This window comes from Acinonyx jubatus, chromosome B4, assembly GCF_027475565.1.
Source record: "Acinonyx jubatus isolate Ajub_Pintada_27869175 chromosome B4, VMU_Ajub_asm_v1.0, whole genome shotgun sequence".
Taxonomy (NCBI): domain Eukaryota; kingdom Metazoa; phylum Chordata; class Mammalia; order Carnivora; family Felidae; genus Acinonyx; species Acinonyx jubatus.
In genome coordinates this window covers 121672543-121685472 of record NC_069387.1, presented here as the reverse complement: position 1 = coordinate 121685472, position 12930 = coordinate 121672543, and the positions used below count along the sequence as shown (strand labels likewise).

The window sequence follows — 12930 nt, the reverse complement described above, 5'->3', positions numbered from 1 at the left end:
TACTCAGAACCTGACTTACAGTAGATATCCAGTGAAGACTTGTTGAATGAACAACAGCCCATTCTCTCTCTCTCTCTCTTTTTCTCTCTCTTTCTGGTTTTTCTAACCACTCAGGACCACAGTCCAGAAAAGTTTTAAAGCAGATAGTTTACCTCAGTTATTTCAGAGACAGAATTCTAGTGACTAAAAATGTGTGTAAAGGGGTGGCTGGGTGGCTCAGTCAGTTGAGTGTTCGACCCTTGATTTCAGCTCAGGCCATGATCCCGGGGTCCTGGGATTGAGCCCATGTTGGGCTCCACGCTGAACATGGAGCCTGCTTCAGATTCTCTCTCCCTCTGCCCCTCTCCCACGGTCTCTGTCTCTCAAATTAAAAATAAATAAAAATGTGTATAAAGAGCTGCAACCTTTACTCAACGTTTCACTCATGTAGAGTTTCTGTGGAGTGCTGTGCGTCCTCGGTCTGCCAGCTCCAGTCATGACCTCCGCAGACCAGGGGCCTCTGCTCAGTTCTGCCTTGCAAAAGGAAGAGTTTCCTGGTAGAGATGCTGGGGAGCAGGACATCAAACCAGGAAATGGTGAAGCAACTGCAACAAAGTGGTTCCTGTCCTGTCTTTCTCTAACCCTCTGAATCTGGAAGACAAACTTGTGCTTGTGAGCCTTGCCCACCAGAGTTTGTGGAAGCCTAGGAGAAAGGTCCTTCTCCAATCTTTCTCAAATACGTCTCTACTTCAAAGAAACCTTGTATGATGGGACAACAGCAAAAGAAGAGCCAATTGCTTCACTTTGTTTCCACCTTCCTCCCAATGCCTCCTCTCCCTGTGAGGAACCTGGTAAACTTGCTTCCTTCTTAGCTGTTGTTCTGTCAGTCAGTTGCATCTTACTGTCAACAGGGTTTACTATGGGGGAGGGTTTTCCAAACTGCAGATTTTCAAGTGGGTCCTGAGACTAATTAAGCATTAGGAGAAATGCAACAGAATAACAAGTGTTAAAGGGTTTATAATAAACGTAAGTATTTTGTTTACACATAGAAACATACATACATACCATGATCCTATAAATGTATTTCTTACTGTGAATCACAATCAAAAAAAAGCTTGAAAAGCCATTATAATGGAGTTTATTCTACCAAGTGAGAGGGAGCAAACGAGGAGACCTGTGGTTCACACACTCTGTTGTATCTACTCAGCCTTTTATTACAGCTCTTTAATACTTAAGCTTTATTTTGTAAAATGGGGTATTGGTGGTGTTGCCCTGGGGGAATCGCTACATGTTCCAAGCAAATGATTTAGAAAAAAATCTGTGTGTCAGGGGGCTTTAACGAACATTCATTTTAGGGGAGAATACAAGATTTTCTAGGCTTCAAAAGAGTTGACTTTTTTTTTTAAACGTTTTATTTATTTTTGAGACAGGGAGAGACAGAGCATGAATAGGGGAGGGTCAGAGAGAGGGAGACACAGAATCCGAAACAGGCTCCAGGCTCTGAGCTGTCAGCACAGAGCCCGACGCAGGGCTCGAACTCCCGGACCACGAAATCATGATCTGAGCTGAAGTCGGCCACCTAACCAGCTGAGCCACCCAGGCGCCCCTGACTTTTCTTCTTCTTAAAATTTATGAGCCTTTGAACATTTTTTTCCAGTTAATGTTTAAACTTTCACTTATGTATTTAAGTTTTTGAGTAGGTGATAGGAGCTTGTGCTGAATTGAATACTGTCTCCCTCACATTTGTGTGCTTGGTATCTGTGAATGTGGGCTTATTTAGCAGATGTAATCAAGTCAAGATAAAGTCATACTGGATTAAGGTGGGCCCTAAATCTAATGACTGGTGTCCTTCTAAGAGGAGAGACACAAGATACACATACATAGGACTTGTTACTGATAGACTACAATATGAATGGGAATTGGGCACTGCATAAAATGATTTTGGATTCATGGCAGAAAACTCAAAAGATAGAGGAACTTGGGTTGCTCAGTTGGTTAAGCGTTCAACTTTTGACTTCAGCCCAGGTCATGATCTCAGTGTTGTGAGTTAAAGCCAAGTTGGCCCCCAATGTGGGGCTAGAACTCATGAACCAGGAGGTCGTAACCTGAGCCGAAGTCGGACGCTCAACGGACTGAGCCACCCAGGTGCCCCCCAAATCAGTTTTAGCAGTGCTAAGCCGGTATTTATCTTGCCTTAAAGATCTTGTCCTGAAACTTCTTATTACATGTTCTATCTCAAGAATTTTTAAAGTATATACTTTCTTAGTTTATAAGAATGTATAATTTAAAATTTTTAAACATTTTACTTATTTTTTTATAGAGACAGAGCACAAGTGGGGGAGGGGCAGAGAGAGAAGGAGACACAGAGTCCGAAGCAGGCTCCGGGCTCCAAGCTGTCCGCACAGAGCCCGACGCGGGGCTCAAACTCATAGACTGTGAGATCGTGACCCGAGCTGAAGTTGTACGCTCAACCAACTGAGCCACCCAGGCGCCTCCAGAATGTATACTTTAAAAAAATTTTTTTAGAAAGAGTGTAATTATCCTAATAGAAGTTAACTTATTTTCTGCACTGTTTTTAGAAAATAACCTCTGACCTTTAATATGGAATTTAATCAGTATCCGCCATTTTCAACAGGTATGTCAGGAATTTGATTAATGTTTGAAATCTGATGTAGCTTTCACTTCTCAGAGACAGGAATGTGAGATACAGAGCAAGATCCCAAATAAACAAAAATTACTTGTCGTTTTCTGAGGCATCTATTTAAATCAGTTAACCTGAGAGTTCCTTTCTAACATGAAACCCATGTTAACTAAGTAACATGAATAAATGTGTAGCCCCTATGTACTTTTAAGTGAATGAATTAGGGGAGAATATTGCAGAAATTAAGGCGAAGTGAAGGTTTCTGAGTGGTGAGCTCAAGAAGTAAGAAGCTAGGCTCCTGGATAGGAAATCATTGCTGCTGCTGGTAGGCAGGGCCAGTCTCCTGGGTGTTTGCCCTGTGCACACAAGAAGCATGATCCATAAAAGAGAAAATTGAAAATTGGACTTCATTAAAGTCAGAAGCTTCTGCTCTTCAAAAGATTATTAAGGAAAAGTAAAGACAAGCTATAGACGGGGAGAAAATATTTACAGGTCAAATCTATCTGATACAAGATTTATATCCATAATAAAGATGACTAAACTCATAATAAAAAACCAAACACAATAAAAAAGGGATAAAAGATTTGAACAGATATGTCACCAAAGAAAATATAAGCATACAACAGGATTCTTAGCATCATTAGTCATGAGACACCATTACCAACTTATTAGAGTCCCTAAAAATTAAAAAGGTTAACCAGAGCAGGTGTTGGAAGAGGATGGAGAAGAACTGGAGCTGTCAACACGGCTGGTGAGAGTGTGAAACTGGATACCTACTTTGGAAAACAGCTTGACAATTTCTTAAAAAGTTGACTATACTCCTACCTGCTATATGCTGCAGCCATTCTACTACGAAAGTATTCAACAGAAATGGAGCATGTGTTCACAGGCCTGTATATTAGTCTTTCTGATATATTTTACTGTTCATAAAAGCTTTATTCCTATAAGCCCCAAACTGGAAACAACCAAAATGTCCACCAAAGGTGAATGGATAAACCAATTGTGGTAGAATTATACTCAGCAGTAAAACGAAGTGAACTAGTGATGATACATGCAGCAATGTGGATGAATCTCAAAATAATGGTGCTGCATGAAATAAGCTAGACCAAGACCGTATGTCAGGATTCCATTTACACAGCATTCTAGAAAATGCATTTATCTGTTGTGACAGGAAGCAGATCAGTGGTTGATCCAGAGGAGACTGTGGGAGGAATTAGAGGCACGGAGAAACTTTGCGTGTGATGGATATGTTAATTATTTTGATTGTGGTAATGGTCACACAGGTGTACAAATGCCAGACCTCACAATTTGCATATTTAAAATACGTGGTTTATGTCAAATATACCTCCATAAGTGTTTAAAAGCTGAGTGTATCATGATTCATGTTATATATACAACCAAAAGCCTTCAGAATATAGTCTTGAGTTACCTTTTTCTCAACAAAAATCAATTCATAGTCATAGCACAATCTAAATATGAACAGATTAAACTATGTCGACTTCAGTTTTCTTTTTTTCCAGTAGCACCGCAGCCTAAGGAAACAGTGTGAGTGTGCCTTTGCTTCAGGTCAAAGGACGCCGGGCACAAGAACAGAGAGAGCTTTTAACTTCACTCACTAGAGGGTGACCTCATCTGAGCACGTCCTGGTCAGCATGCCAACCTCCACCCCCTCCTAAAAAGGTGGTAAACGCAAGCAACTTTCTTGGGCGTGTGAAAGGACAAACCGGGGACAATAATCCTGCCAGCTCCGAGCCCGAAATTCGACAGCCGACTATACGGCAGATCTTACTGTAGGGAGGGTCATGAGCCCGAATTAAGTTGAAAGAAAAGAAAAAGGAAGGGAAAGGAAGAAAAGAAAAGGAAAGAGAAGAGAAGAGAAAACAGAAAAAAAAAAAAAAAGACAAAGAATAGGCAACGGCTCCGGCCCAGAGTCCCAACTCTGCCTGGTCACGTGCCCGCGCCCCCAACTTTCTGGTCCGATGCGGCTCCCAGGCCCTGTACTTTTGGTTCCGCCCGCTGGCTGTCGGCTACTACCCCGGCGCATTTCCGGCCGTGGTGGGACAGTCTGCGGAAAGTAGGGCGCTTCGCGGTAAGGTCTCCCCGGGCGCGCCGTTAGGGCCAGTAGGGAGTGCGGTGTGCAGTTTCCCTTCTGTTAGGGTTGATAGGGTCGCGGGGAAGCCACCAGGTGTCGGCCTTCCGCTTGATGTGCAAGATCTGCCTTTAAGTTCCAAAGGCCCAGCCCCCACACTAAGAGCCCCTGGGAGGCTGCTCTCGGGCGTGGAGGGGTCGTTCGGACCCTCAGCGCGCTCGTTTCGTAACTGGGGACACGGGGCGCGGGGTGGGAGAGAACGCGGTGGCCTGTTTCGTCTTGAGCTGGGAGCGTTCTAACACCTTCCGCCTTTCCTCCCCGTCTAGCCCACCGACCATGCCCGCGGGCGTGTCCTGGGCCACCTACTTGAAAATGTTCACCGCCAGCCTCCTGGCCATGTGCGCCGGGGCCGAAGTGGTGCACAGGTACTACCTGCCGGACCTGGTGAGTGCAGGAGGGGCTGTGGTCCTGGCTCCTGGACCACTCCATTCTCCTCCCAGCAACGCAGACCATCTTAAAACGAAATTAGAAGCACCTCTGCTTTGGACCTGAAGCCTTATGATGGCATTCCCTTGCATTAAGAGCAATGCATGACCCGTTCTTGTGTCTTAACAAGGCCTTACAGGGGTCAGCCTGTCACGTGCCTACCACTGGCCTTAATCTGCCATTTACCTCTTGTTCCCACTGTTGCAGCCACACTGGCTTCTTTGCGGTTTCTCAAACTCATAAAGCCTGTCGCCATCTCGAGGCCATGCTTTTTCTCATCCCGGAATGCTTTCCTCCCAGATCTTGGGGTTGGTTTCCTACTTCAAAACGTCAGGTCTCTGCTCAAATATCTCCTCCAGCAATGAAGGTCCTTTGGACAGCTCCTAAAGGATTGCTTCTGTGCTATTATGTCTCTGTTCTTTGTTTCCAGAAAGGACTTGTCACAGTCTGCAAGTATTTTATTCCTTTGTCTATTGACTTGTTCTTTGTTTCCTCCACCAGAATGTAACCTCCATGAAGGGACTGGACCTGCGTCGTTCACCCTTGTATCTCAGTCACCTAGGAAAGAGCTTAGAATGTAGTAAATGTTCAATAAATATTGATGATTGAAGAATGAGGGAATATAGGCATTCAAAAGAGGGAGAAACTTACATTAATTTTAATAAGCCTTCATTGAGTTAGAACTGGGAATTACAGGTGCTTTTGAAGACTTCTGGTCTGGTGGAGGTGGAGGCAAGGAAGCACAGCGAAAGAATGACAAATGTGTGCTAGGTATTATGCTACAGGTGTGAATAGAGTGGTTTGGAGCACCGCATAGGGAACGGTCATTTCTGCCCGGACTCTGGACAGGTAACACAGAGAACCAACCGTTTGTGTTTCTAGTTTTAGTGAATTGACAACGACGGTTTTGGAGGTATTCTTGTTTTCAGAGGAGGAAACAGGTTCAGAAGAGTGAACATGATTTCCCAAGATCACATAGCTTACTGAGGATTTGAAGCCCAAGCTTTCTGTTTAGTGTTTCTCTTTTTGGATCCTGTTAATAAAGTAGTATAACACCCACGTACAACATTCAGCTTGAATTCAGGCAGGTAGATGAGAATGTGCAAATCCCTCCTTCCCATTTACTAAAACCCCCTTTCCCCAGTCTGCTCCCCACATGTCTACCATTTTTTGATTAGTGTCTACTTGCAGACTTTTACTGTTGTTGAAATAAGCACACACACAGAGTTTATATGTAAACAGGCATTCATATACACAATTCTCTGTAACTTGCTTGTTTCGGTTAAAATCTATATGAATAGACACATGTTTATATCAATAGCCTTTTTTCTTTCTGACCATAGAATAGCATTTCCTTATATGGTTGTTCCATATATTATTTAATCAATCCCCTAGTGACATTTTGGTGGTACCTAGTTTTTGTACAAACAATGCTGACGTAGCTCTTTCTTACCACCATAGACTTCTCCTTTGAGTTCTGGGGATGCATCAAGGATACTTAGTGGAGACCAAAAGGTGTAAGAACCTTCCACAGAAATGCAATTGAGTCATTAATTCATGAGGAATTGACATGAGGCAGGCATCACAGAGGAAGGATTGCCTGTTATTTGACCCTGGGGAATTGACCAAAAAATTGCCCTTTGATTCACTCTTCTCGTTATAAGTGGGAGTATGCAAGGTTGCTGCTCAGACCTTGAGAAGAGGCAGCATGAAACCAGAATCTGTAGAAGGACCATACTGAAGCGTCTCAGGCCACTTCATCCTGATTGGGTGATGACATCAGCAGTAGGGTACCTCTCTAGGGACTTGACAACGGCTAGGGCTGGCCAGCTATGTGTAGGATGCTGGATGCTTTACTAACATTTAAAGGATTTGTGTTCTTTACCTGCGTCTGTTGGTGCTGTTCTGGCAATGACTCACTGTTGTAATAACCTCTGGCCTTTGTAGGGGTCTTTCAGTCTTTACAGCTGGAAGGTCTGGGTGGAGCCCAGAGCAGAAGACACCTTGATGGCTGCCTAGAGCGGGTGCTCAGTACTGTCTTAAGCGAGCAGCATCAAGGATGCTTTTTCGAGTTGTGCAGCTCAGCTCCTCAGAATAGGAATGGAGGCAAGGATGCAAGGCGGACACTCTGTCCTGGGATACAAAGTGTGCTTTTGCTTGAGCTTTTCTTTGCAGTTTCATTTACTTTTGCATTACTTTTACTGGTTCTGTTTTCCTTAATTTATAATCTATTTTTTATCAAAACAATGGGTGGTCAAAAAAATGCAGTCTCAGGACTCATGTTAAAGTGTTCATTTTTGGTTGTCTCCAGACACAACCATATACACACAAACTGCTATTTAGAACCTCTGCTGACATTGTTTTTTTTTAATTAAAAAAGAAATTTTTTTTAACGTTTATTCATTTTTTGAGAGAGAGAGAGAGAGCGAGCGAGCATGAGTAGGGAAGGGGCAGAGAGAGGGAGACACAGAATCCTAAGCAGGCTCCAGGCTCTGAGCTATCAGCACAGAGCCCGACGCAGGGCTCGAACCCATGAACTGCGAGATCATGACCTGAGCGGAAGTTGGATGCTCAACCAACTGAGCCACCCAGGCGCCCCAACATTGTTAAATTTTGATGTCAGTAAACTTTTTAGTCTTTTAAAAGTTATATACTATGTATATATATAAATATATAATATATAAAACTCTATATTATATATATTACATATTTTGTAAAGAAAAGTGCTTTCTTTTAATAAAAGTTGAATTGTCATTTTAGTTTTGTAATGTATTGGCAACTGAAATTACTCCACATGTGTGCCTGTGTGTGTAAGTGGGTGGTTGTATATACTTTGTAGAAATTTGAAACCTGCTGTTACTGTACTTCATTATTTTTTAAGGTTTTTCTTTTAATTCCAGTTAACATGCAGTGTTATATTAGTTTCAGATATACAGTATAGTATATTATATTTTGTAGGGCTTTGTGATTTCATATAATTTCCTTTTTGTCCTTTTTTTTTGGTTTTTTTATTTTAGAGAGAGAAAGCATGTGTGAGCGGGGGAGAGGAGCAGTGGGAATGAGAGGGAGGGAGAGAGGGAGAGAGAGAGAGAGAGAGAGAGAGGAAGAATCCCAGGCAAGCTCCATGATCAGTGTGGAGCTGGATACTGGGCTCGATCCCACAACCCTGGGATCATTACCTGAGCCAAAATCAAGAGTCGGACACTCAGCTGACTGAGCCACCCAGGGGCCCCCATATAATTTCCTTTTGTGACCTGGGGGAAAAAAGAGCCCTTCTAAATTAATTCTTTTTCACAGTTTAATGAACAGGAAACAAACTATATTCTTTGCTTGTATTAAAGGGATTAGAATGTCAACATCCTAGGACTAGTTTAAGATAGGAAATTGTCAGACAAGTTACTCTAGCTTTTATTCCAGTTCTCATCACTGATTTTTGTGGAAAGTCATTTTCACTTCAAAATGAGAATTTTGCCGTGAAGCACGTCTCTTAGGTCCCTACGTCTCCTCTGACTATGACCCCGACCCCAAACCCCAAACCCCATATTCTTTCCTAAACTATTTTATTTCGTTAGGATTAATTAGTTGTTAGGAGACAAAGAGTAAAATTAACCAGATCACGGTGTTTGGACTTCAGGCATTGAAAGGCTATTGAGATTTTTGATGTGATTTAAATTATACCAGAATAATCTTGCAGTTTTGTATAAAATAATTAGAGTAAAGATTTTATTTCTCTATAATCTTATGAGCTTATAAGGGTCCTGAGCAATGATTTATTCATGGAGCACAGTTTTTGCCTGCTTTTTATAACCTCATAGGGTTGTAAGAAATGAGATTACGATGTGGTCCCTTTCCTCAGGACCTTACAGTGGAAGTTGATAGCTGATAGAAAGAGACATGCCTCTGAATCATTCTGGACAGTTCCACTTGGATGTGCAGTGAGCATGTTCAAAACTGAGCTCCTGGCCTTCCTCCAACAGACCTGCCCTTGAAGTCTTGCCTATCACAGTGGATGGTGACTCCATTGTTCTCGTTGTTCAGGCCCAAACCTAGCAGTCCTCTTTAACGCCTGTCTCATACTGTGCATGACCTCAAATCCCATTGGCTTTACCTGAAGAATATATCCAGAATCTCACTGCTTTTCACCACCTCCTTTGCTGCCACTTAGTTCGAGCCACTGTCAGTCACCTCCCACCTCAGGGACTGTGTTAGCTCCCTGGTCTGGCTTCTGCCTTCCACCCCTGCTCCCCTCCAGTCTTTCCTCAGTAAAAGCCATTGTCCTCTTTTTACGCTTGGCTTGAGTCAGGTCATGTCACTCCTCTGCTCAGAACTCTCCACTGGTTTTGCATCTCTGCACCCACTTTTCCCCTCTGTCCTCGTCTCTTCCTAACTTCTAGTCGAATACTTTATGCCAGCTGTGCTGACCACCTGGATTTTCCTTGTGCGTAAAGGTACGTTCCTGCCATAGATCCTCTGCATTTGTGGTTCCTTCTGCCCGAAACACTCCTAGATATCTGCATGGCCGCTTTCCTCACCCTCCTTCATGTCTTTGTTCGGAAGTCACCTTTTCAGACAAAATAAGCCCATGGAAAGATGCTCGGCATCTTTAGCCATCAGGGAAATGCAGATGACAACCATAGTAAGATACCACTTCATGTGGTAAGAGCCACTAGCATGGCTATAATTAAAAAAACCAGACTGGGGGCGCCTGGGTGGCTCAGTCGGTTGGGCGACCGACTTCGGCTCGGGTCATGATCTCGCAGTCTGTGAGTTCGAGCCCCATACTGGGCTCTGTGCTGACAGCTCAGGGCCTGGAGCCTGTTTCAGATTGTGTCTCTCTCTCTGACCTTCCCCCATTCATGCTCTGTCTCTCTGTCTCTAAAATGAATAAACGTTAAAAAAAAATTTTTTAATAAAAAAAAAACAAAACCAGACTGCTCATGAGAAGTGTTGGTGAGCATGTAGAGTAAAGGGAACCCCCTTACAGTGCTGATAGGAATGTAAAATGGTGCAGCTGCTTTGGAAAAGTCTGGCAATTCCTGACCCAGTTCAACATAGAGTCATAGGACTTAGCAATTCCACATCTAGGTTTATACCCAAGAGAAATGAAAACATACGTTCACACAAAAACTTGTACACACAGACAGATGTTCACAGAAGTATTATTCATAAGAGTAAAAAAGTGGGAACAATCCAAATGTCCATCATCTGGTGAATGGATAAGTAAAACGTGGTCTATCCTTTTAATGGAATATTATTCTGTCCTCAAAGGAAATGAAGTACAGATATATTTGACAGCACGGATCAGACCTTGAAAACATGCCAAGTGAAAGAAACTACTCACAAAAGACCACGTTATATGATTCCATTTATGTGAAATGTCCAGAATAGGCAAATCTGTGGAGACAAAAAGATTAATGGTTGCCCAGGGCAGTGGCTTGGTGTGGGGCAGGATTGTGCGGAAATAGTAGTGACAGCTGATGGGCACAGGGTTTCTTTTTGGAGTGATGAAAAAGTTCTAGAATTTATTGTAGTGAGGGATGCACACCTTTGTGAATATACCAAAAGCCACCGAATTGGAATCGTATACTTTAAACAGGTGAATGGTATAGTATATGAATTATATCTCACTGTGTCACTAAAGCTGTCACGTCAAGCTTTTCCTGACCACTTTTCTTGAAGTCGGTTCTGTTTTTTTTTTTTCTCTTTATAATTTGCACATAATAGGCACTTACTGTTTTTGAATAAATCAGTTGATTTCTAATACCTGTTTTCTGTGCCAGGCACATGGTGGAGAGTGAGTAAGTGGTGTGGGAATGAGTTTCAAAATGTGGAAAGCTTTATTAAAATTGTGATCTGTCATTTAATGTTGATGGAAACTCTCCCTCTGTGAGTCCTGTAATACTGAAGACACAGGTTCTTATAATTAGGATTTATGACTGAGTGCACAGGGACTTTTTGTTCTACTTTTTACGTTCTTTGATGCCTTTCAGGTCACAGTTAATTACAGTCTAAGAAAGCACCGGCATCTGTGTTTTTTTGTTTTGTTTGATAGACAATACCTGAAATTCCACCAAAGCCTGGAGAACTCAAAACGGAGCTCTTGGGACTGAAAAAGAGACAACATGAACCTCAAGTTTCTCAGCAATAGAAACTTCAAAATACAACTCTGTCAAGAACTCCGTGAATATTTTAAGTATTAAACACATCTTTTTAAAGTCTGTTGAGTCAACTGCTTGTCTTTAAACACCTAATGCAGTGCTAACTGCAAGAGGAGGTGCTCAGGTATTAGCTGATGCGTTGAGATTTTATTATAGATTGACCACTATTTCTTGAAAACTGCCAAAATATGTATCATCAGCTTTTTGAATGTGAATAGATACTTAGTCTTGAATATTATGTGAGAAAGAATGTCTGCAGTGTTCCCTGCCCTTATAATTCTGGGTTATTTCTCTGAATAAGCTTGACTATCATGGCATAATCGGAATTCTGAATTAACTATAATAAAAGTGCCATTGACACTGAAAGCTTATGGTATGAAGTTAATATTTCTCCAAAACTGGAAATTGCTACTAAACTGAATTAAGTTGAAATATTTAAAGTTTGAAGTTCTTTTTTTTTTTTAATTTATTTTTCAGAGAGAGAACGTGTGCACATGCAATCGTGCAATCGGGGTCCTCGAGGGGCAGAAGGAGAGAGAGAATCCCAAGGCTCCGTGCTGTCAGCACAGACCCCAATGCAGGACTCGATTCCCCAAACCAAGAGCTCATGACCTGAGCATAAATCAAAAGTCAGATGCTTAAGTGACTCAGCCACCCAGGCGCTCCAAAGTTTGAAGTTCTTTAATTGTGTACTTGACAAAATTATGAAAGATGTCACTTGGACTGTCGCAAGTTCTTTACCCCCAAATTTGAGAAACCATGTTACTATGTAATCATTCTTACAAAATAAATTTTAAAATAACTGAAAAGCTTAAATGAGCTTTGTAATTGGGTGAATTGTGTCCTCTTTCAAAAGATGTTGAAGTCTTAACCCCCAGTACCTGTGAAGGTGACCTTATTTGGAAATAGGGTCTTTGCAAATGTAACCAAGATAAGATGGGGTCATCAGGGTGGGTCCTAATCCAACATGACTGGTGTCTTTACAAGAAGAGGAGAACACAGACACACTAGGAGAATGCTAGGTGACAACAGAGACCGGAGGGATGCAACTACGATCCCAGGAGCACCAAGGATGGCGGACCACCACCAGAAGCCAGGAAGAAGCAAGGAGGGATTCTAGCCAGAGTCTCAGCGCGTGGCCTGGCTGACACCTGGAGTTTAAGACCTCTGGCCTCCGGAACTGTGAGGGAATCCATTTCCGTTGGTTTAAGCCACCCAGTTGGTGGTACTTTGTTATGGCAGCCCTAGGAAAGCAATATACAGATTTCAAATCTTCCTCTGAGTTTATAAAGGACAAAAGTAATTGATAGAGCAGTTGGCTCTCTATTTAGGGCTATTTTTCCAAGAAAGATTTTCAGAATTTTTTTTTCTTCATGTTTGTTTATTTTTGAGAGATTAAGCAAGTGGAGGAGGGGCAGAGAGAATCCCAAGCAGGCTCTGCCGGGTCAGCACAGAGCCCAATGCAGGGCTTGAACTCACAAACTTGAGATCATGACCTGAGGTGAAACCAAGAGTCAGATGCTTAACTGACTGAGCACCCCAGTAAAGTGCTAATTCTAAGGATTCTAAGTGACTTT

The 12930-nt window shown here is 42.4% G+C and overlaps 1 protein-coding gene across 1 annotated transcript; it reads left to right on the top strand.

Annotated features, from left to right (window-relative positions):
• Nucleotides 1-2629: 2629 nt before the first annotated feature.
• Nucleotides 2630-12172, top strand: LOC106971911 (protein BRAWNIN). Its single transcript, XM_015068806.3, has 4 exons — nucleotides 2630-4709; nucleotides 5036-5153; nucleotides 11248-11388; nucleotides 11819-12172. Exons 2-3 carry the CDS (start codon nucleotides 5046-5048, stop codon nucleotides 11341-11343), a joined length of 204 nt encoding a protein of 67 aa, XP_014924292.1. The 5' UTR covers nucleotides 2630-4709; nucleotides 5036-5045; the 3' UTR covers nucleotides 11344-11388; nucleotides 11819-12172.
• The last annotated feature ends 758 nt before the right edge of the window (nucleotides 12173-12930 follow it).